This window comes from Silurus aristotelis (assembly GCF_946808225.1).
Source record: "Silurus aristotelis genome assembly, chromosome: 15".
In the NCBI taxonomy this organism is placed as follows: domain Eukaryota; kingdom Metazoa; phylum Chordata; class Actinopteri; order Siluriformes; family Siluridae; genus Silurus; species Silurus aristotelis.
In genome coordinates, this window is record NC_139588.1 from 7,286,396 (window position 1) to 7,306,556 (window position 20,161).

The 20,161-nt window shown below is 39.6% G+C and overlaps 1 protein-coding gene across 4 annotated transcripts; it reads left to right on the forward strand.

The window, feature by feature from the left end:
• Positions 1-279: 279 nt before the first annotated feature.
• On the forward strand, positions 280-19,846 carry exoc1 (exocyst complex component 1). 4 transcript variants are annotated; one of them, XM_083563007.1, is made up of 20 exons: positions 283-493; positions 1,765-1,896; positions 2,064-2,194; positions 6,425-6,584; positions 7,704-7,891; positions 7,983-8,210; positions 8,503-8,635; positions 8,832-8,941; positions 9,119-9,187; positions 10,955-11,104; positions 11,445-11,553; positions 13,845-13,889; positions 14,605-14,768; positions 16,251-16,352; positions 16,453-16,529; positions 17,050-17,278; positions 17,485-17,668; positions 17,923-18,122; positions 18,300-18,494; positions 19,395-19,846. In XM_083563007.1, exons 2-20 carry the CDS (start codon positions 1,773-1,775, stop codon positions 19,545-19,547), a joined length of 2,751 nt encoding a protein of 916 aa, XP_083419133.1. In that variant the 5' UTR covers positions 283-493; positions 1,765-1,772; the 3' UTR covers positions 19,548-19,846. The 4 variants fall into 4 exon arrangements, with proteins under 4 accessions (XP_083419135.1, XP_083419136.1, XP_083419133.1 ...); XM_083563009.1 differs by lacking the exon at positions 9,119-9,187 and having other exon boundaries at positions 280-493; XM_083563008.1 differs by lacking the exon at positions 13,845-13,889.
• The last annotated feature ends 315 nt before the right edge of the window (positions 19,847-20,161 follow it).

A 20,161-nucleotide genomic window follows, 5' to 3' on the forward strand; every position in this document is an offset into this window, starting at 1 on the left:
GGTGTAATGAGTGCTTATGTGCGTTTTAGTAAACTTACTGTCAGCTTGTACAGTTTAGGCTGCTCTCCTCTGAACTTTTTTTTTTTTTTTTTTTGCTTCATTCTGTGTCAAAGCCACAGAGACCACACTTTTTCTTCATTATGATGTTCATTGTGGACTTTAGGTGAAGCTCTACTTGCATATTGCTTCTATAGTGAATGAATTAGCAGGTTGGGGTGGAGGTGCTCAGATTGAAAAGGTGGGATTGACATTATCAGTACTGATCCGATCCCCTAGAGGGCGCCCAACCCGGAAGTCAGGATATATGTACATTTTTGTACTAAGGTCTGACCGGAAGACGAGCTGTTGTTGTGTTTAGTGTTTGGGCTCGGTTTTTTAACAGATATTGTTTTTTTTATTGGGAAATAATGATGCGTATATAAATAGAGAAATAGGATTTAAAGTAGAAACCTTGCGTTTTAGCACTATTTCCGCTGCACAGGGCTGTTTGAAGGTAAGCTAGTCATCTGACCCTTTATATATCCGGTGTAGCTAAATGTCTAATATGACTGAGCCGGTTCTATTTATATTTACATTTATATTCATACCTATACTAATATTTATATTTCATGCCTGTTAATGATATAAATGTTGTTGGTGATTGTAGATTCTAATGTAAGCGCATGCAGTAATAGAGTAATAATGAACAGTGGGATGTGCACTGTGTAGTTTTGACATGTTTTTGTCCCTTTTGTCTCATCATGATAGTTATCATAGACAGAAATGTGTTTGTTTGTTTGTTTGTTTGTTTGTTTGTTTGTTTGTTTGTTTGTTTGTTAGTTAATATGAAAAGGCGACATCTGACACTGGAAATGACTCCTGACAATCCAAAATTCAAATAGGTTGTTTTTTCCAAGCATGATATTTATTACAGCCAGGAATGTCATTGTTTGATTGTTTGTTTACTGGTCTGTAAAATGAAAAGGTGACATCTGACAAATTTGTCCCACCTGAGCAATAGTAATGGAAATGAGCCTCGGTCCTGACCATCCAAACATCAAAACTAAATAAATTTGACATGATTTTATTTCCATAAATGTTCATTCATATACACTTATAGACAGTCACAATAATCCCCTCTTTTTTATATGTTAGGAAAAATATTCAAGAAAATCCTCTACTACATTTCTACGTGCTTCAATGCATCATGTCAGACTGTATAACATCTCTGTATGTCTCTACTGATATTCTACACATTATTTTTAGAAATTGTATCATGTAATTATTACGTACATTTAAATTGTAATGAAATGTATTAAAGGAATTATTTTATATCATACATTTGGGCCAAGCTGACATGATCTTTAATAAATGACCTGTTCGGACTCTTCCAAAAGTGTATAAAGCAGATTGATTTATATTGTGGAAATTGGATAAAGTAAATAGTATGGATATCTGGAATTATAATAAAAAAAGTACAATAATCATTTATTAAATTTTTCTCAGCATTCACTATGATTGTTATTATTAGTAGTAGTAACTGATTATTATTTCTAATTATTATTTATTTATTTATTTTTATTTTTACCACTATTCCTACACAGTGACTTTTACATATAAAAATAATATTAACATTTAGGAGAGTTTTACAGGAAAAAAAAACTACAACTAATAATAATGCACATATTTGTAATTCAATTCAAATAATAAATGCAAATGGATAAATTCTAAAGGATCTTACTGTTAATGATTTATACTTAAAAGCGTAAACACCATATTTTTCAGGACGCAGAATGACTGCCATAAAGCATGCTCTACAGAGGGACATTTTCACTCCCAATGATGAGCGCCTGCTCAGCATCGTCAATGTCTGCAAGGCGGGGAAGAAGAAAAAGAACTGTTTCCTGTGTGCTACGGGTAGGCAATAAAACCTGGATAGAACCTGGGAATGGCATTAAACTGAGTTGGAGTGTTTGGTAACAGAAATAGAGCTGAAATGCAGATCACAGAATTAGTGTCAAAGTGTGGATACACCAGGTCTGTATAATGTGACTTTAAAGTTGTTGTTCTTTTTTGGCTGTCAGTGACAACGGAGCGTCCTGTGCAGGTGAGGGTGGTGAAAGTGAAGAAGTCCGACAAAGGAGATTTTTACAAGAGACAGATGGCTTGGGAGCTTCGTGACTTATCAGAGGTTGATGCCAAAGATGCCACTAAGGTAAGGTTCAGGTGATTGGTGTGGTCAAGAAATAAAAATGTTATATAATGTTATATATACAGTGAGGAAAATAAGTATTTGAACACCCTGCTATTTTGCAAGTTCTCCCACTTAGAAATCATGGAGGGGTCTGAAATTGTCATCGTAGGTGCATGTCCACTGTGAGAGACATAATCTAAAAAAAAAATCCAGAAATCACAATATATGATTTTTAAACTATTTATTTGTATGATACAGCTGCAAATAAGTATTTGAACACCTGATAAAGTCAATGTTAATATTCAGTACAGTAGCCTTTGTTTGCAATTACAGAGGTCAAACGTTTCCTGTAGTTTTTCACCAGGTTTGCACACACTGCAGGGGGGATTTTGGCCCACTCCTCCACACAGATCTTCTCTAGATCAGTCAGGTTTCTGGCCTGTCGCTGAGAAACACGGAGTTTGAGCTCCCTCCAAAGATTCTCTATTGGGTTTAGGTCTGGAGACTGGCTAGACCACACCAGAACCTTGATATGCTTCTTACAGAGCCACTCCTTGGTTATCCTGGCTGTGTGCTTCAGGTCATTGTCATGTTGGAAGACCCGGCCTCGACCCATCTTCAATGCTCTAACTGAGGGAAGGAGGTTGTTCCCCAAAATCTCGCAATACATGGCCCCGGTCATCCTCTCCTTAATACAGTGCAGTCGCCCTGTCCCATGTGCATAAAAACACCCCCAAAGCATGATGCTACCACCCCCATGCTTCACAGTAGCGATGGTGTTCTTGGGATTGTACTCATAATTTTTCTTCCTCCAAATACGTTTAGTGGAATTATGACCCATAAGTTCTATTTTGGTCTCATCTGACCACATGACTTTTTCCCATGACTCCTCTGGATCATCCAAATGATCATTGGCAAACTTAAGACGTGCCTGGACATGTGCTGGTTTAAGCAGGGGATCCTTCCGTGCCATGCATGATTTCAAACCATGACGTCTTAGTGTATTACCAACAGTAACCTTGGAAACGGTGGTCCCAGCTCTTTTCAGGTCATTGACCAGCTCCTCCCGTGTAGTTCTGGGCTGATTTCTCACCTTCCTTAGGATCATTGAGACCCCACAAGGTGAGATATTGCATGGAGCCCCAGTCCGAGGGAGATTGACAGTCATGTTTAGCTTCTTCCATTTTCTAATAATTGCTCCAACAGTGGACCTTTTTTCACCAAGCTGCTTGGCAATTTCCCCGTAGCCCTTTCCAGCCTTGTGGAGGTGTACAATTTTGTCTCTAGTGTCTTTGAACAGCTCTTTGGTCTTGGCCATGTTAGTAGTTGGATTCTTACTGATTGTATGGGGTGTACAGGTGTCTTTATGCAGCTAACGACCTCAAACAGGTGCATCTAATTTAGGATAATAAATGTAGTGGAGGTGGACATTTTAAAGGCAGACTAACAGGTCTTTGAGGGTCAGAATTCTAGCTGATAGACAGGTGTTCAAATACTTATTTGCAGCTGTATCATACAAATAAATAGTTTAAAAATCATATATTGTGATTTCTGGATTTTTTTTTTTTTTAGATTATGTCTCTCACAGTGGACATGCACCTACGATGACAATTTCAGACCCCTCCATGATTTCTAAGTGGGAGAACTTGCAAAATAGCAGGGTGTTCAAATACTTATTTTCCTCACTGTATATATATATATTGTCATCGTAGGTGCATGTCCACTGTGAGAGACATAATCTAAAAAAAAAAATCCAGAAATCACAATATATGATTTTTAAACTATTTATTTGTATGATACAGCTGCAAATAAGTATTTGAACACCTGTCTATCAGCTAGAATTCTGACCCTCAAAGACCTGTTAGTCTGCCTTTAAAATGTCCACCTCCACTACATTTATTATCCTAAATTAGATGCACCTGTTTGAGGTCATTAGCTGCATAAAGACACCTGTCCACCCCATACAATCAGTAAGAATCCAACTACTAACATGGCCAAGACCAAAGAGCTGTCCAAAGACACTAGAGACAAAATTGTACACCTCCACAAGGCTGGAAAGGGTTACGGGGAAATTGCCAAGCAGCTTGGTGAAAAAAGGTCCACTGTTGGAGCAATCATTAGTAAATGGAAGAAGCTAAACATGACTGTCAATCTCCCTCAGACTGGGGCTCCATGCAAGAACTCACCTCGTGGGGTCTCAATGATCCTAAGGAAGGTGAGAAATCAGCCCAGAACTACACGGGAGGAGCTGGTCAATGACCTGAAAAGAGCTGGGACCACCGTTTCCAAGGTTACTGTTGGTAAAACACTAAGACGTCATGGTTTGAAATCATGCATGGCATGGAAGGTTCTCCTGCTTAAACCAGCACATGTCCAGGCACGTCTTAAGTTTGCCAATGACCATTTGGATGATCCAGAGGAGTCATGGGAGAAAGTCATGTGGTCAGATGAGACCAAAATAGAACTTTTGGGTCATAATTCCATTAAACGTGTTTGGAGGAAGAAGAATGATGAGTACCATCCCAAGAACACCATCCCTACTGTGAAGCATGGGGGTGGTAGCATCATGCTTTGGGGGTGTTTTTTTTGCACATGGGACAGGGCGACTGCACTGTATTAAGGAGAGGATGACCGGGGCCATGTATTGCGAGATTTTGGGAAACAACCTCCTTCCCTCAGTTAGAGCATTGAAGATGGGTCGAGGCTGGGTCTTCCAACATGACAATGACCCGAAGCACACAGCCAGGATAACCAAGGAGTGGCTCTGTAAGAAGCATATCAAGGTTTTGGCGTGGCCTAGCCAGTCTCCAGACCTAAACCCAATAGAGAATCTTTGGAGGGAGCTCAAATTCCGTGTTTCTCAGCGACAGGCCAGAAACCTGACTGATCTAGAGAAGATCTGTGTGGAGGAGTGGGCCAAAATCCCTCCTGCAGTGTGTGCAAACCTGGTGAAAAACTACAGGAAACGTTTGACCTCTGTAATTGCAAACAAAGGCTACTGTACTGAATATTAACATTGACTTTCTAAGGTGTTCAAATACTTATTTGCAGCTGTATCATACAAATAAATAGTTTAAAAATCATACATTGTGATTTCTGGATTTTTTTTTTTAGATTATGTCTCTCACAGTGGACATGCACCTACGATGACAATTTCAGACCCCTCCATGATTTCTAAGTGGGAGAACTTGCAAAATAGCAGTGTGTTCAAATACTTATTTTCCTCACTGTATATATATATATATATATATATATATATATATATATATATATATATATATATATATATATATATATATATTAGTTTTTAAGAGACACACACATGCACTTCTAATAGGCCACAGTTGAAATTGAACGGTGTTGTAGTATGGAATGGTTGCCATGTTGGTTCAGTATTCATTTCACTTTTCAGAATAAGTCTCCAACCTCCCCTGCTCCAAAACAATGCCAAACCTTTAAGCTTCCCCCTCCATGTTTAAGTGTGGGGTTGATTCGGTCTGCTATTATCTTCTCTCCTGTTCTTCATCTTACATCAGTCCTTCGGTTAGAGCCAAAAATGTCAAATCTCATCTTTCCTCCAGTCAGTCAGCGTTCAATTTTTTGGTGCTTTTCAATTTTACATAATGTGTTGCATGTAGGGTTACACACGTAGGTCTCAAAACCATTAACATAAAGCCATTAACTACAGAATATGAAAAAAGAATGAGAGTCCAAACAAAAACATCTAAATGTAGACAAGTAATTATTTAAAGCCCTAAACGAATCTTCTTCTTCTTTTTCTCCTTATGTATGATTTAACATTTTTATTAGCACAGACGTGAGTCAGATTAACATTCAGTCTAATGCAAATGAGCGCTTTGTGGGGATTTTTTGTAAATACGGTCCATGTTTTGAATCGGTTTAGCTTATATATAAACGTTTTAGATAGGAGGATAGAGATAAAAGATTGCCAGTGACACTAATATAGTTTTTAGCTATACGCACAAATTAAGCACTACAATGTTTTGTACGTTAAACATACCACGACACGAATGAAAGTTTGCTCAGGCGAAAAAGCCACTCGTATAAAAGGGAAATGAGGATATTAGGAAATAGGCTCTGATATTAATATATTCACTTTAAAAAGACACTGAAGGCACTCGGGTGAGGAAAATATCAGGGTGTAAAGCAGAGTAAATCCAGTATAGCTGGAGTCTGGGAACTGGCAGTGTGTTTAACACATTTGTCTTATTGTGTCCACGACCTCTGTAGGAGAATCCAGAGTTCGACCTACACTTTGAGAAGGTGTATCGTTGGGTGGCCAGTAGCACGGCAGAGAAGAACTCCTTCATTTCCTGCATCTGGAAGCTGAACCAGCGCTACTTGAGGAAGAAAGTGGAATTTGTTAATGTGAGCCCCCAGCTGCTGGAAGGTAATTCATGCCTCTCACTGCTAAGGAGTAATAGCATGTGCTTATGAAGTATTATTGGTGGTGGGATTGTGTATGTGCCAGTATGCATGTATTATAGTAACAGTACAATCTTTGTTATAACCAATTGCAGTATATGACTAATAGGTGCATGTGACTGAAATGATTAGGTCTGTTGTTTGCAGCCAAAATGAAACTAGTTTACCTGATTAAACGTTCTCTCTCTCTCTCTCTCTCTCACTCTCGCTCTCTCTCTCTCTCTCTCTCTCTCTCTCTCTCTCTCTCTCTCTCTCTCTCTCTCTCTGTCTGTTGTTGAGTGGCTTTATAATGCTTTATAACCTCTTTTCTGCACTCTTCTCCTTAAATCTCTCATTGGCCAGAGCTCCCTGAAGGTTGGTACAGCATCTGCTTTTCCTCATTTCCCTTCATTTTCCATTTCCATTCATCTTTTCATTTTCTTTGCCCCGCTCTTTGAGTTGGAGCACCAACCATGATGGTTTTAGTTTGTTTGAATTCACCTTCATATAGCAGGAGTTGGTTGACAATGATTTGTGCACAAACGTACGTGTGTGTGTGTGTGTGTGTGTGTGTGTGTGTGTGTGATTTAACAATCTAATTCCTACCCTACACGTTATGTGTACACCCTAACGTGTTTGTATGCCCCACATGTAACAGCAGTTTTTACTGATGAGGCATAACATAATGACATTATAACATTATAAAAATAACACTGATTCTCTTCATCATTGCACCTGAGTGTGGGTGGGATTTATTAGGCAGCATGTGAACATTTTGTCCTCAAAGTTGACGTGTAAGAAGCAGGAAAAATGGCCAAGCGTTTGACAAGGGCCAAATTGTGATGTCTAGACGACTGGGTCAGAGTATCTCTAAAACTGCAGCAGGGTCACGGGTGGCCGAGGCTCATTGATGCGTAGGGGAGCCAACAGACGAGCAACTGTAGCTGAAAGTGCTGAGGAAGTTAATGCTGTTAATGCTCAATTTGTCAGGACTGTTTTGGCAGCTAAAGGGGGACCAACACAATATTAGGCAGGTGGTCATAATGTTATGCCTGATCAGTGTATTTGTATCATATTAGCTCTATAACACGCACCTTTTCCTCAGAGTCTGTCCCGAGCGGCGAGAGTCAGAGTGTCGCCGGCGGTGATGAGGACACACTGGACGACTACCAAGAACTAAACACGCGGGAGGAGCAGGACATTGAGAACATGATGGAAGTGTGCGAGTATGCTATCTCGAATGCCGAAGCCTTCGCTGAGAAGCTTTCCCGAGAGCTGCAGGTCCTGGATGGGGTGAGTCAGAACCCAGAAGTCCTTTGGCAAATATTTATATATAATATCTCCTATTCATTGTTTATCGTTAATCGTTTCCAAACCCATCCAGGCAAACATCCAGTCGATCATGGCGTCGGAGAAGCAGGTGAACATCCTGATGCAGTTGCTGGATGAGGCGCTGTCCGAGGTGGACGCCATCGAAGGAAAGCTGCTGAGCTACGAGGAAATGCTGCAGAGCGTCAAAGAGCAGATGGACCAGATCTCCCAGAGCAACCGGCTGATTCAGATCAGCAAAACCAACAACGGAAAGCTTCTCGACGAGATCCAGTTTCTCGTGGTGAGGATCCATGTGCTGCTGTGCTGTTGGAAAAATATTTCAGCAGCCTGATCACAGTGTGACAATGAAGATCAGCACAGACAATTGGAGCTCCATTATGAATGCACCATAATAGCGTTGAAACACGAGACATAATGAAATTGAAATCATGTTGACACGAAATATTCGGCACAATAAACTCAATAGATGTTCTCTAATCTGCCTGCAAATGAGGTGATGGTTGATATCAGAGCTGAGACAGATCTAGGAATCAGTAAGTCTCAGGAGCACTATGTTTCTTTGTCTTTCACAGAACTATATGGATCTGTCTAAAGGACATATCAGAGCTCTACAGGAGGGGGACCTGTCCTCTCCGAAAGGTATCGAGGCCTGCATCAATGCCTCCGAGGCTCTGCTGCAGTGTATGAGCGTAGCACTGCGTCCAGGTGAGTGTCTATAGTAAGGAATGAGAATTTTCCCCAAAAATCTCATCTTCAGGGTGAAATCTTGGGAATGTCTAATTTGAGTGGAATGCGTGTCTGAAAGCAATAGTCAGAGTTACCGTGACATGTTGCATGCTATGGTTTCATGACTCTGTGGTGTGTGTGTGTGTGTGTGTGTGTGTGTGTGTGTGTTTGTTAGGTCATGATAAGCTGTGGGCTGTGAAACAGCAGCAGCAACAGTTTGCTGAACTCCGGGACAATTTCGCACGTCGCCTCACCAACCACCTCAACAACGTGTTTGTGCATCAGGTAACAGTCATTGTGCTGGTATTTTGTGGTCCTTGTGCTTATATATAAAAAAAAAGTCCTGTTCTTTTTTTCTTTTCCCGTCCCAGTCTGTGACTTTTCTTTTCTTCTTCATTATGTGATCTGTTTGTTGCTGTTCTGAACTGTTTTGTTTCTCTGTGCCACCTCGTTCACTCTTAGTTCAACCACTTCAGTCACTTCAAAATGACCATTCCTCAATTCTATAGGTCGTCCTGTCTGTCACTCCCTGTGAGTACACAACACCCACCCCCCCTTTCGGTTTGACCCACCCCACCCCCATAACTCGACACTTGTGATCTTCACTGCCTTTTCTAACACCCATCGAATGCTCGTGCTTCCACAGAAGCATGTGTGTGGTGTCTTTTTCATCTCAGGATGTCTACAAGCCCGAGTTCACCAGTACCACCAGCAGACTCTGTCTGAATTTAGAACTCTCTCTAACACCACCTAGAGGTGTGGAGAAAAAAAAGCACTGCATTTGCTTTGTTCAGAAGAACTGCTTTTTATGAGTCCTGGTTACGTGTAGTGAAATATGTTTAAAGAGAATTAAAAAAATATAAAGAAATAAATGAAAGTACTGCATGCTAGGATTTTGGGCCATATTCAGAGTTGGTGACTTATAAAAGTATACATGGATAAAGATGAAGTGTATCCAGAGTAGTGTTATATACTCTATATTTCCAAAAGTATTGGGTCACCTGACCTTTCCTGCTATATGTGGTTCGTTTCCAAACTGTTACCACAAAGCTGAAGACACTCAATCGTACAGGACGTCTTTAGATGTGCTATTATACATTTTGCATTTACTTGAACTTGCTCCTTGAAGATCTGGTTACACGCTTTGGAGAGGAAGATCTTGAGTGTCCTGCTATAGAGCTCTGATCTCATCTTTACTGAACACCTTTGGGATAAATTGGAACGCTGACAGCACCCCCAGGACTCCTCACCTACATCAGTTACCCGCCTTTCATAACATTCTTGTGGCTGATAAACACAAATATGTAGTGGACCAGGTGACCCAATACTTTTGGCAATATAGTGTATGATTTAGTGAATAATCAGATTATTGAAATTTCCTTCTTTTTTTTATGCTGCTGAGACAATAGTTTATTTTTTTTTCTTGATGAATGACGATGAAATGAAATTCCCCAGCTTTCATTGCCTGAAAGCCTGTATTAAGTACAGCAGATTTACCTTGCATACGCAGAAAAAGCATCAGCAACAGGAGGTGTCTGGGAACTACCTGGTTTTTGGTCTTCTGCCTGTTCAGTGTGAGGTTATGTGCACTCTGGGGCAGATTGTTTAAAGACCTCGCTGTATATGGCTGCATTTATATCTACTTCACTCAGTCTATCGAGAAGCACTCTGATTGTATGATGCTGTGACCCTCATGCGTCAGTGTAAGAACCAGTTGATGAGTGGTTTCTATTTTTCACCAGAGCTAGAGTTTTGAATCTAGATTACAGTGAAGTGTCAAAAAAAATGAAAGGTTCACTGTACAAGCTACAAATAAGTTTAACCTCATACACGCATCTTGTACCACAGCCCAAGCAGTAATCCATATCATACTAATGGTTTATTCATTCATTTTATTGTTAACTCGCACTTCATTAACTCTGAATACGGCCCGGTAGCTGCTGGATGTGAAGTGGAGTCCGAGGTTTCGTTGGCGTGGGGTAAGAATCTCAGAAAGCACGGTGTACGATTTGAGAAACCGAAGCATGTGTGAGCGTGTCAGGAGAGTAGCTCCGATTCCCCTCACATGGATGAAACACTTGACTGTAAGGGAATGTTATTTCAGACTAACTGCCTGTGTTTTTAGGTCATCATAAAACCATTTTCGCGGTTTGCTCGTCTCCATTAACGAATTTATGTCTGACAGTGGTGTATTTTGACGCTCTGATTTACTGTGTACACTTTTCTTAGAGGTGTTCGTACAATTTACCTTTTTTGTATAATTATTATTTTTTTATATAAACATTGTGTATTGTGTAGGGTCATGATCAGAGCTCGACACTGTCTCAACACACGGCGGAGCTGACCCTGCCCAAGCACAGCCCACTGCACAGAGACCTGTTGAGATATGCTAAACTGATGGAGTGGCTGAAGAACACGCAGAGAGAGAAGTACGAGGGTCTGTCCAGGGTGAGCATTCTTCACCACCACTATCATCCTTTTAATCACGGGTCTTCAAACTGGGGGGAGGGGTCCGTGGCTGTACTGCAAGGGGTCTGCTAATTAATCACAAAATTTTTTGGTAAAAAAACAATACAAAATAATAAATAACATGGGTAAGATACATCAAAGGTAAAATATTTGAATAATAGAACTAACGTAATATGATTAGTTTCTATTAATATCAGTGGCTTTGTTTGACACATTTTGTATCGGGCCACATGCCCCATAGGGGTCCTTGACATGGAAAACTTTGAAGACCCCTGCTTTAAATTATCCTCATATGTGTCTTCTGTCTCTTGCCCCTTAGACCTATGTAGACTACATGACTAGGTTGTACGAGAGAGAGATCAAAGACTTCTTTGAAGTTGCAAAAATCAAAATGGCCGGAACCACCAAAGAAGGAAAGGGAAAGTTTGGTAAGATTTGTAACTATTCAAAGTGTTTCTAAGCCCCCCCCTCCCCCATTATGCAAATTCTGCATCATTAACTTTGTGCTCTGCGTTTGCCCTGTGCTTGCACCGGTCTTTTGCCTGCATTCATCAGAAGATAGAGTTGTCTTCGCTTGCTCTAATGTTGCTCTTAATGAAAAAAACTCACTTTAGTTTGTTGACGTCGAAAGCATTAGTGTCTCACTGGACAGACAATCTGAATTCTGAACAGTCTGAACTCATTATGAGTCTGGGAGTAAACATTTGGGAGGTTAAACTATCTGGGTTTGCCCTAAAATATCTCAATCACAACATCGAATATCTCTTGATAAGCATTTCGAGATTATTTCAGATTTATTTGGTATGTTATAGTGCACTAATGATTAATCTGCACCTGCTCAGTGGATGTTTTTACAGGTTCATTATAATTTAAAATATTATTTAAATTTAGGGCTGTGATGCTCAAGTATTTTGATGAATAAATAATGTTATACACATTATATGTGTATATGTATCTCCATACATTAATCAAATCATGCAGCATTTCAATCAGCAGTTATTATGCGCTCCCTCCATTCATTTAGTTTTAGCCAGAAAAATAGAGGATAAACAGCAAAATAGAGCTCCAAATATACAATTGTGCTTGTAGTGTGTGGGGGGGGGGTGAAAAATATATTTATAAAAATGTGTGTGAAATCAGCTTCAACTCAACTGCAGCTGCAGCTATCGGTTATTTTTGTAAACGAGTATTCTACCGATTATTCCATCGGATATCAGTAAAAACCCATGAAGTGCATTTAATTGGCATATTACATCAAAATGCAAATATAAAAATGAAAAATAAATAACTAAAAATGTAAACATCTCGTTTAAATTACACTAATAAAGTTGAACACTCTGTATGGTGTTTTCTTTACGTTTTAATTTGAAACGATGGCAAAAATTCTGAAACTTTCCGGCTTTTTCTTCGACCTGAATCTCCCGTGTTCCCTTTCCAGAGCGCTACAGAGTTTAGCGATGTTGTGCGTCAGTAAAAATGGTCCGTGGGAAACACAGTGCTCCGTGTGTAGTTAAATGAACTAAATAAGTTTTTTTTGTATTCAAACTACTTGTGGAAACCATGTAGGAATTCTATCAGTGTTACCTTTTTGTTTATTTGTTTAGCTACTTTCAAACTTTTCAATTCCAACAAATTTGCTACTCGCTTCCCAGCACTGCAATAACACACACGCTTCATGACATTCCTCTCGTAGACTAGTCATTCATTTGAGACGATGTTCGATCAATTTCTTTGTTTACAACCTCAAATTGTCATGCAAAATTCCAACTTTTTAAACCCAAATAGGACAAGATGATGATGTGACAAAGCAGGAAAGATCCAGGACAACTGAATATATCAGTTCACAGTTCATTGGTCCTTTCTTTCTTTCTTTCTTTCTTTCTTTCTTTCTCACAAAACGAATGAAGTCAAAATATTACACGTGTTACAACACGAGTTAGATATTGAGACTAGCAGTGTAATGTGATGTAAAGTGTTACCATACTGTAGAGTTGCACCCCCCTAACCTTTTGTGCATCACGGACCAGTTTCAGGCAATATTATGATATTTATTAACTAATTTTGTGCTTCATTGTTAACATTATAGGATTTGAATTATCCATTAAATTACATAAATAATAAAAAAATATAACTAATCATAAAGCAGAATCAGTGGGAGCTTAATATGACGATGCTTAGGGAAAAAAACTGTGCAGGTTTTTTTTTTTTTTTTTTTATTAAAAAAAAATTTTACAAATAGAAATGAAAATAAAATACAAATTTTAAATTTTTCATTCCTTTTTTGTGGCCTGGTACCAAATGATCCACAGACTGAAGATGAGGGACCAATGCAGTAGAGGATTGTTTTCACTGCCATTTCTCTCTCTCTCTCTTTTATTTAAAAAAATTAAAAAGGTCATGTCACGATAGTGTGTTGCAGCCCAGTTTAAATTGCTATATGAATATATATACAGCCACAAGACACTTAGGATTGTATTAAAGTTTTAGCTGATAATAAATTCCTAGTGCAATTAATGTTCACCATGAAATGGATAGAACTCTGCTGTCTAATTGTTAAGTGTTGTGCGGAAAACGGCATCGTGGCGAGTGGTTTTTCAAGCAGCCGCTGGCCTTGTATCTCTGATTTCATGTCTAACCCCCTAACCCCCGAGTCCCACTGCATGTCATGAGCCTAACGTGTCTCTGTCTCTGATGCCTGCCTTTCTAACTCGGCCTGCAGCCACGCTTCCTCGGAAAGAGAGCGCTCTCAAACAGGAGACGGAAAGTAAGTACTCGCACAGCACGCATCTTTTCAAAGCTTCAAAATGCACCTCGTATCATTTTCTTCCCATTGATTATTGAAACAAGATACAACACGTTTCTTTCTAAGCTCTGTTTAAAACATAATTTTAACGCACAGATTTAAATGCACATTCACGTCTACGACAGTCCGACTAACCCTCAAACGTTTCAGAGGCATCATCATCATTCCTGTTCGCTCAGTATCATTAAAACCTACATGCAATATTGTGAATACGGTTATTGCTCTCGGAAAAGTGATATGTTAGTCCTAAATAATATAATAGCACAAGGTAATACAGGTCATTAGTTGTGATCGGTTTACAGTTTGCCTCTGATCATCATCACTGCACCCCGCAACATTGTATATCTGTAATAAATGGACATTCGATGCAAACCAGATGAGGATGAGGTTCCCTCTTGAGTCAGTTTCTTCTCAAGGTTTCTTCCTTATGCCATCTCAGGAAGTTTTTCCTTGCCACAGTCGCCACTCATTAAGGACAAATTTACACTTATATATAAGAACATATTCATTTTTATCACCACATTATCTGTGTAAAGCTGCTTTGAGACACTGATCATTGTTAAAAGCGCTATAGAAATAAAATTAATGGAATTGGGTGTAGCACATGTGCTGTATCACTGTGCGTGTGTACGTCTCTGTCTCTTTGAGTGTCTGATCTTCTCTGGGACTTACTCAGGTCTGCATGGAAGTTCAGGGAAGCTCACTGGCTCCACCTCCAGTCTCAACAAGTTGGCTGTCAGCAGCTCCAACAGCCGACGATCACAGTCCTCGTCTTTGTTGGACATGGGCAACATGTCTGCCTCCGACCTGGACGTAGCTGACCGGACCAAGTTTGACAAGGCAAGGAGAGAAATTCTGCTCTAGTCAGAGTTAAGGTTTGGCACAACGCTGTTCTGCAGCGAACTCGTAAATCGGATCAGAAAGTACAGTATCAATGAATTATCATCTCTATAGTAACAGTGTCGTGGATAATTGAAACCAGAACAAACAAATTCAGTAACAAAACAAAGACTCCAATCAGAAACAAAAGACTTAAGTGCCGCGTCAAGGGCTGTCAAAGCATCAGGCTTTATTCTTGCAGAAACAAAGTCAGACCGTCTCATGGACGTGTCCAAAGTTATAGCAAATGCACAGGCTTTTTATACTCTTTTATATACAGTTTAAATAACACCTCTCTTTCTTATTTGCCAACGGGTACCGCATCTCATTTTTGTATTTGACCATGGTTACATCATCTGCCACAGTTATCTTTAAAAATGTATGATACTTTCTCCTTATAATGATTTAATGGTGAAAAATCCCATACTTTTTTTTAATTAATTAATTAATTTATTTTTAAATATGTAACACGTGGCAGAAATAATTAGGAAAGGAATCTTATAAGGCTAGCAACATAACTACTGATTATAAATGAGACTTTCTTTGGTTATACTGAGTGGTGCAAATATAAAAAAAAAAGTAAATATTATACAAAAAGGAATAATGTGAAATGTGATACAATAATGAATAATAAGAAAAGAAATAGCAATGTCAAATGTGCTACAAACAAATACTATAACAGTTGATTCACTTGAATAATAATTTAACCCTATACCAGGAAAAGTGTTTCATCATTGCTATGGAAAAACTTATAGAAGGAACCTCTGGTCAGTGAGGATTAGAGGTGTGCGATATATATCGTCTCCGATAATATCGCGATTGTTGTTTTAACCATGCGAGGTTTACCATTATCGAGGATGTCGCGAAAGCCGAACAAAACACTCCTACAGAGTGCACACATGCATCAGGTGATGAAGTCCAGTAGGTTTAGAGTGCGTTCTTCTTTTTGCACGATTCACTCTATAAAGATGTATGTAGAATGACCACAAAATGCAGGATATGGGGCCAGAAAATGTGGACATTATTATTTCAAATAGTTAATCAGCATCACATCAGTGGGTTTTTTTTTCTTTTCCCTTCAAAAATTCTAATATATTATATTGTAAAATCTATTTTATTTGTATTGTAATATAGTATTGTAAAAAATACTGATCTAATTTGCTCGGTAACAGCCAAAATGTTAAATTGTCTGATTTAAATGTAAGAATTTGATCAGTCATTTAAACTTATTGGGAAAAGATGAATCTCTTGCCATTGTTGCGAACTGAACACCACACAGAATATGAAGCACATCAAAAGTTTTAGGAGTCAGCTGTCACTTTTAGTACTATCACAATAACGCACTCAGCGAAATATCGTCTGATTATCAATTATCGATATTTGCAGACGTTTATTTTAGTTACCTGGATGTGCTGGTTTTTAAGGGTGTGTTTGTGTGTGTAGATTTTCGAGCAGGTCCTCAGTGAGCTGGAGCCACTGTGTCTGGCTGAGCAGGATTTCATCAGCAAGTTCTTTAAACTGCAGCATCAGCCAGCATCAGCTCAGGTTTGTGAGTGTGTGTCTGTGCGTGTGTGTGTGTGCGCAGGTGAGCGTATGTAAGTGCGAAAGATTATGCATGTGACGTATTATTATGGATATTCTTCAGGGAGAAACCCCAGATGACCTTGATGGAACGCTCCAGTCCAGACCAGTCAGCGAGTACAGACACTCCATATCATCAGAGTAAGTGAGATCACGTATCTCCTTCACCCATGCTGAATTTCATCATGCGCCAAATATTTGTTTCTTTTTTTTTTTTTCTTTTTTTTAAGTCTAGCATTTAAAAATCCAAATTTTAGGTCTTAAAAATCATTTTTAAGGTCTTAATTTTACGTAATGTACCCTTAATGCTCATTGCAACCCTGCCACAGCACTTCAGAATGTTGTTGTTGTTGTTGTTGTTTCCTTGGTGGTGGTGTTCTTTCTTTCGCTGGTCCCAATTGAATTTACAAATGAGACCAACATGCAACAGCCATGCGCGAATCTCACTCGGATTGAAGAAGGGATTTTATTTTCCAGCTGTGGTAAAGTGCAAGTTTAGCGATACATAGCTTGAAAAAAAAAATTCTAGGGCGTGGTAAAGGCTATTGGCTAACAATGTATTTGTGTGTCATAATATAGGTTTTAAACGAGTTGAATTACAATAATGATACGAACGTGTCATTATTCACCGTCCCCCATTTCTTCTTTGGCTCCCCCTCAGCAAGGACATGGTTCGGCAGATGATGAATAAGATCTTCCACAGCATCGAGACAGAGCTGAACAGTCTGATCGCGCTGGGTGATAAAATCGACAGCTTCCACTCGCTCTACATGCTGGTGAAGATGAGTCACCACGTGTGGACGGCTGAGAACGTGGACCCGGCGTCTTTCCTCAGCACTACGCTGGGCAACGTGCTCGTCACTGTCAAGAGGAACTTTGACAAGTGTATCGTGAGTCGAAGCTCAATTAAGTGACCATTCAATTAATACTGAAAAAGTTATATATGATATATGGAACCTTCTTTAAGTCAGCACCAGAATTATTGGCACCCTTGATAAAGCTAACAATTTGTAACAATTGTAAATATTAACAATTTGTCCAATAACTGTGCTGTTTTGAGTTTTTTTTCACTTTTCTGTATATTGTTTGCCTTCAGTCTGGTCAGATCAGGCAGATGGAGGAGGTAAAGATCTCTAAGAAGAGCAAAGTGGGGATCCTGCCCTTCGTCACAGGCTTCGAGGAATTTGCCGAGCTGGCCGAGACCATTTTCCGTAACGCGGAGCGCCGGGGTGATCTGGATAAAGCGTACGTCAAACTCATCAGAGCCGTCTTCGTGAACGGTGAGACTCTCAACTCCTCACCGATCATTTACTGTTAATAATGCGATAAAACAAGATCGGATGTCTGTGATTCATCAGACGAGTATTTATTAAGAGGGAGGTGGTAACTTAGACCCGAGCACACCAAGCTGCTCATTTTTGGGCCCCTCAGAAAGGCCCCTTAACCCCTTTTCTGCTCAGTTGTATGAATGAGATTAACGTAAACTTGTTCATATCGGCCGCTGATCAGTGCGTCTGTGTCTGACTGGGTACAGTGGAGAAAGTGGCCAACGAGAGTCAGAAAACCCCTCGCGACGTTGTCATGATGGAGAACTTCCACCACATTTTTTCCACTCTGTCACGCCTCAAGATCTCGTGTCTGGAGACGGAGAGAAAGGAGGCCAAGCAGAAATACACGGACCATCTTCAGTATTATGTTATTAACTCGCTGGGCCAGCCACTGGAAAAACTCAATGTAAGGAGTTCTTCTTCATTTTGTCTTCTTTTTATATTCACTAAAAAAAAAGAGCTGAAAGAGTCAGCGTGGTCAGCGTTTTATCTGTTGACGTTTGTTGAGAGATCGAGATGCATGAAAAATTCCTGTACATGCATTCATTGTGTGCGTGCGTGTGTGTGTGTGTGTGTGTGGTAGCACTTCTTCGAGGGGGTGGAGGCACGAGTGGCTCAAGGTGTGAGGGAAGAGGAAGTGAGCTACCAGCTGGCCTTCAACAAACAGGAGCTGAGGAAGGTGATTAAAGAGTACCCAGGAAAAGAGGTGAAGAAAGGCCTTGACAATCTCTACAAAAAAGTAGACAAGCACCTGTGTGAGGAAGAAAGTCTCCTACAAGTGAGTGATCCCATTATACATTTTATATTTATAGTCTGTTAGATGAAGACTCAAGCTGTATATTTGTACTTTTTTTCTTTCATGCTGAGAAACTTGACTTATATCAGAAGTCAGGGTGTGGCAACAAAAAGTGGAAGGAAGTCCGACATTTTGATGAGTAACTTTTAACAACTCCTCCTACAGGGTTCACGAGATTCACACCAAATATATTTAGCGAGAGCTCGGAAAATCTAAGCCGCCATATGAACTTTATGAAGCGTATATTTAATGTCAGTGCTTCGCCCCAGAAATTGCTGAATGTAGAATTGTGCTGCAGCTTTGTTGCAGGAATGAAGATAAAACAAATGTGCTGTTGGACAGAAAGTAAACCACTGATCTGCTTCAGTGGCTTAGGACTACAGTCTCCATGAAGAGTTTTTTTTTTTGCATTCAAAGAGAGAACAGTTAATAACCTCAACATTGATGGAACTACACCGATCAGATCAGGCATACTGTAACATCACAAGCGGTGAAGTATCTCTTCATCATGGCACCTGTTATTGTGAGGGATTTATTAGGCAGCAAGTGAACATTTTGTTCTCAAAGTTGACGTGTTGGAAGCAGGAAAAAATGAGCGAGTTTGACGAGGGCCAAATTGTGACGTTGAGACGACTGGGTCAGAGCATATTGTGTGGTTTCCTGGTCTGCAGTGGTCAGTATCTTATCAAAAGTGCAGGAAGGAACAGATCTGATCTGTGTATAATGAATGGACATTCGGAGTCTGGTTCCTCTCAAGGTTTCTTCCTCATACCATCTCAGGGAGTTTGAGAATGAGAAATTCCATTATTAAAAGCACTATAAAAACTAAAATCAACTAGATACAACCTGATGTGTTTCTGTATCGTTTTTTTACTTGACTAGGTGGTGTGGCACTCCATGCAGGACGAGTTCATCCGTCAGTATAAGCACTTTGAGGGCCTGATAAACCGCTGCTACCCTGGATCAGGCATCACCATGGACTTCACCATACAGGACATGCTGGAGTACTTCTCCAGTATCGCCCAGTCTCACTAGAAGTGGAAATAAGTGAAAGGTGTGTGTGTGTGTGTGTGTGAGGGATTTGCAATTTGTGTGTATATATACAACACTAATCATTTACACTTAGCAGTGAAATGCATTCATTAGCTTTTTGTGTCGCAGGATAAAGTAACACCAGATTCTCTCGTAGATGTATAATATATAACGCTGAAACGTCGCAACGAATGAACGTTTGCCGCTTTTGTGAAAAAAGTACTCACCTTTCAATCCACAGTAAATCTGTGATGAGCTCCTTGAATGATATCAAACACGTAATAAAAAAAAATCATTCAATTTTGTCTTTGTGGAATTATTTTCATTTTTCAGTTTGGGAGAATAGATGAACGCTTATGGGGTTTAAAGTGTATTAGGTAAAAAAAAAATGTCAATAAAAATCAATCAAAAATAATAAATACACTTTTAGGATCTGACATGCGAATTATTATAATTTTTTTTTTTATGACCCTTCAGCCAATCCACCATCCTTCCACAAACATGCATTTTGGACCTGAAGTGGTTAAGGCACTGGGTTCGGATCAGAAGGTCACGGGTTCGAGTCCAAGCATCGCCAAGCTGCCACTGTTGTGCTCTTGAGCAAGATCTTTAATTCC

Bases quoted from the DNA above. Each gene is read 5' to 3' on its own strand.
- exoc1 (XM_083563007.1), top strand. From the start codon at position 1,773: ATGACTGCCATAAAGCATGCTCTACAGAGGGACATTTTCACTCCCAAT. The intron at 2,195-6,424 runs GTAAGGTTCAGG...CGACCTCTGTAG, and splicing joins ATGCCAAAGATGCCACTAAG to GAGAATCCAGAGTTCGACCT. The intron at 16,353-16,452 runs GTTTGTGAGTGT...GATATTCTTCAG, and splicing joins ATCAGCCAGCATCAGCTCAG to GGAGAAACCCCAGATGACCT.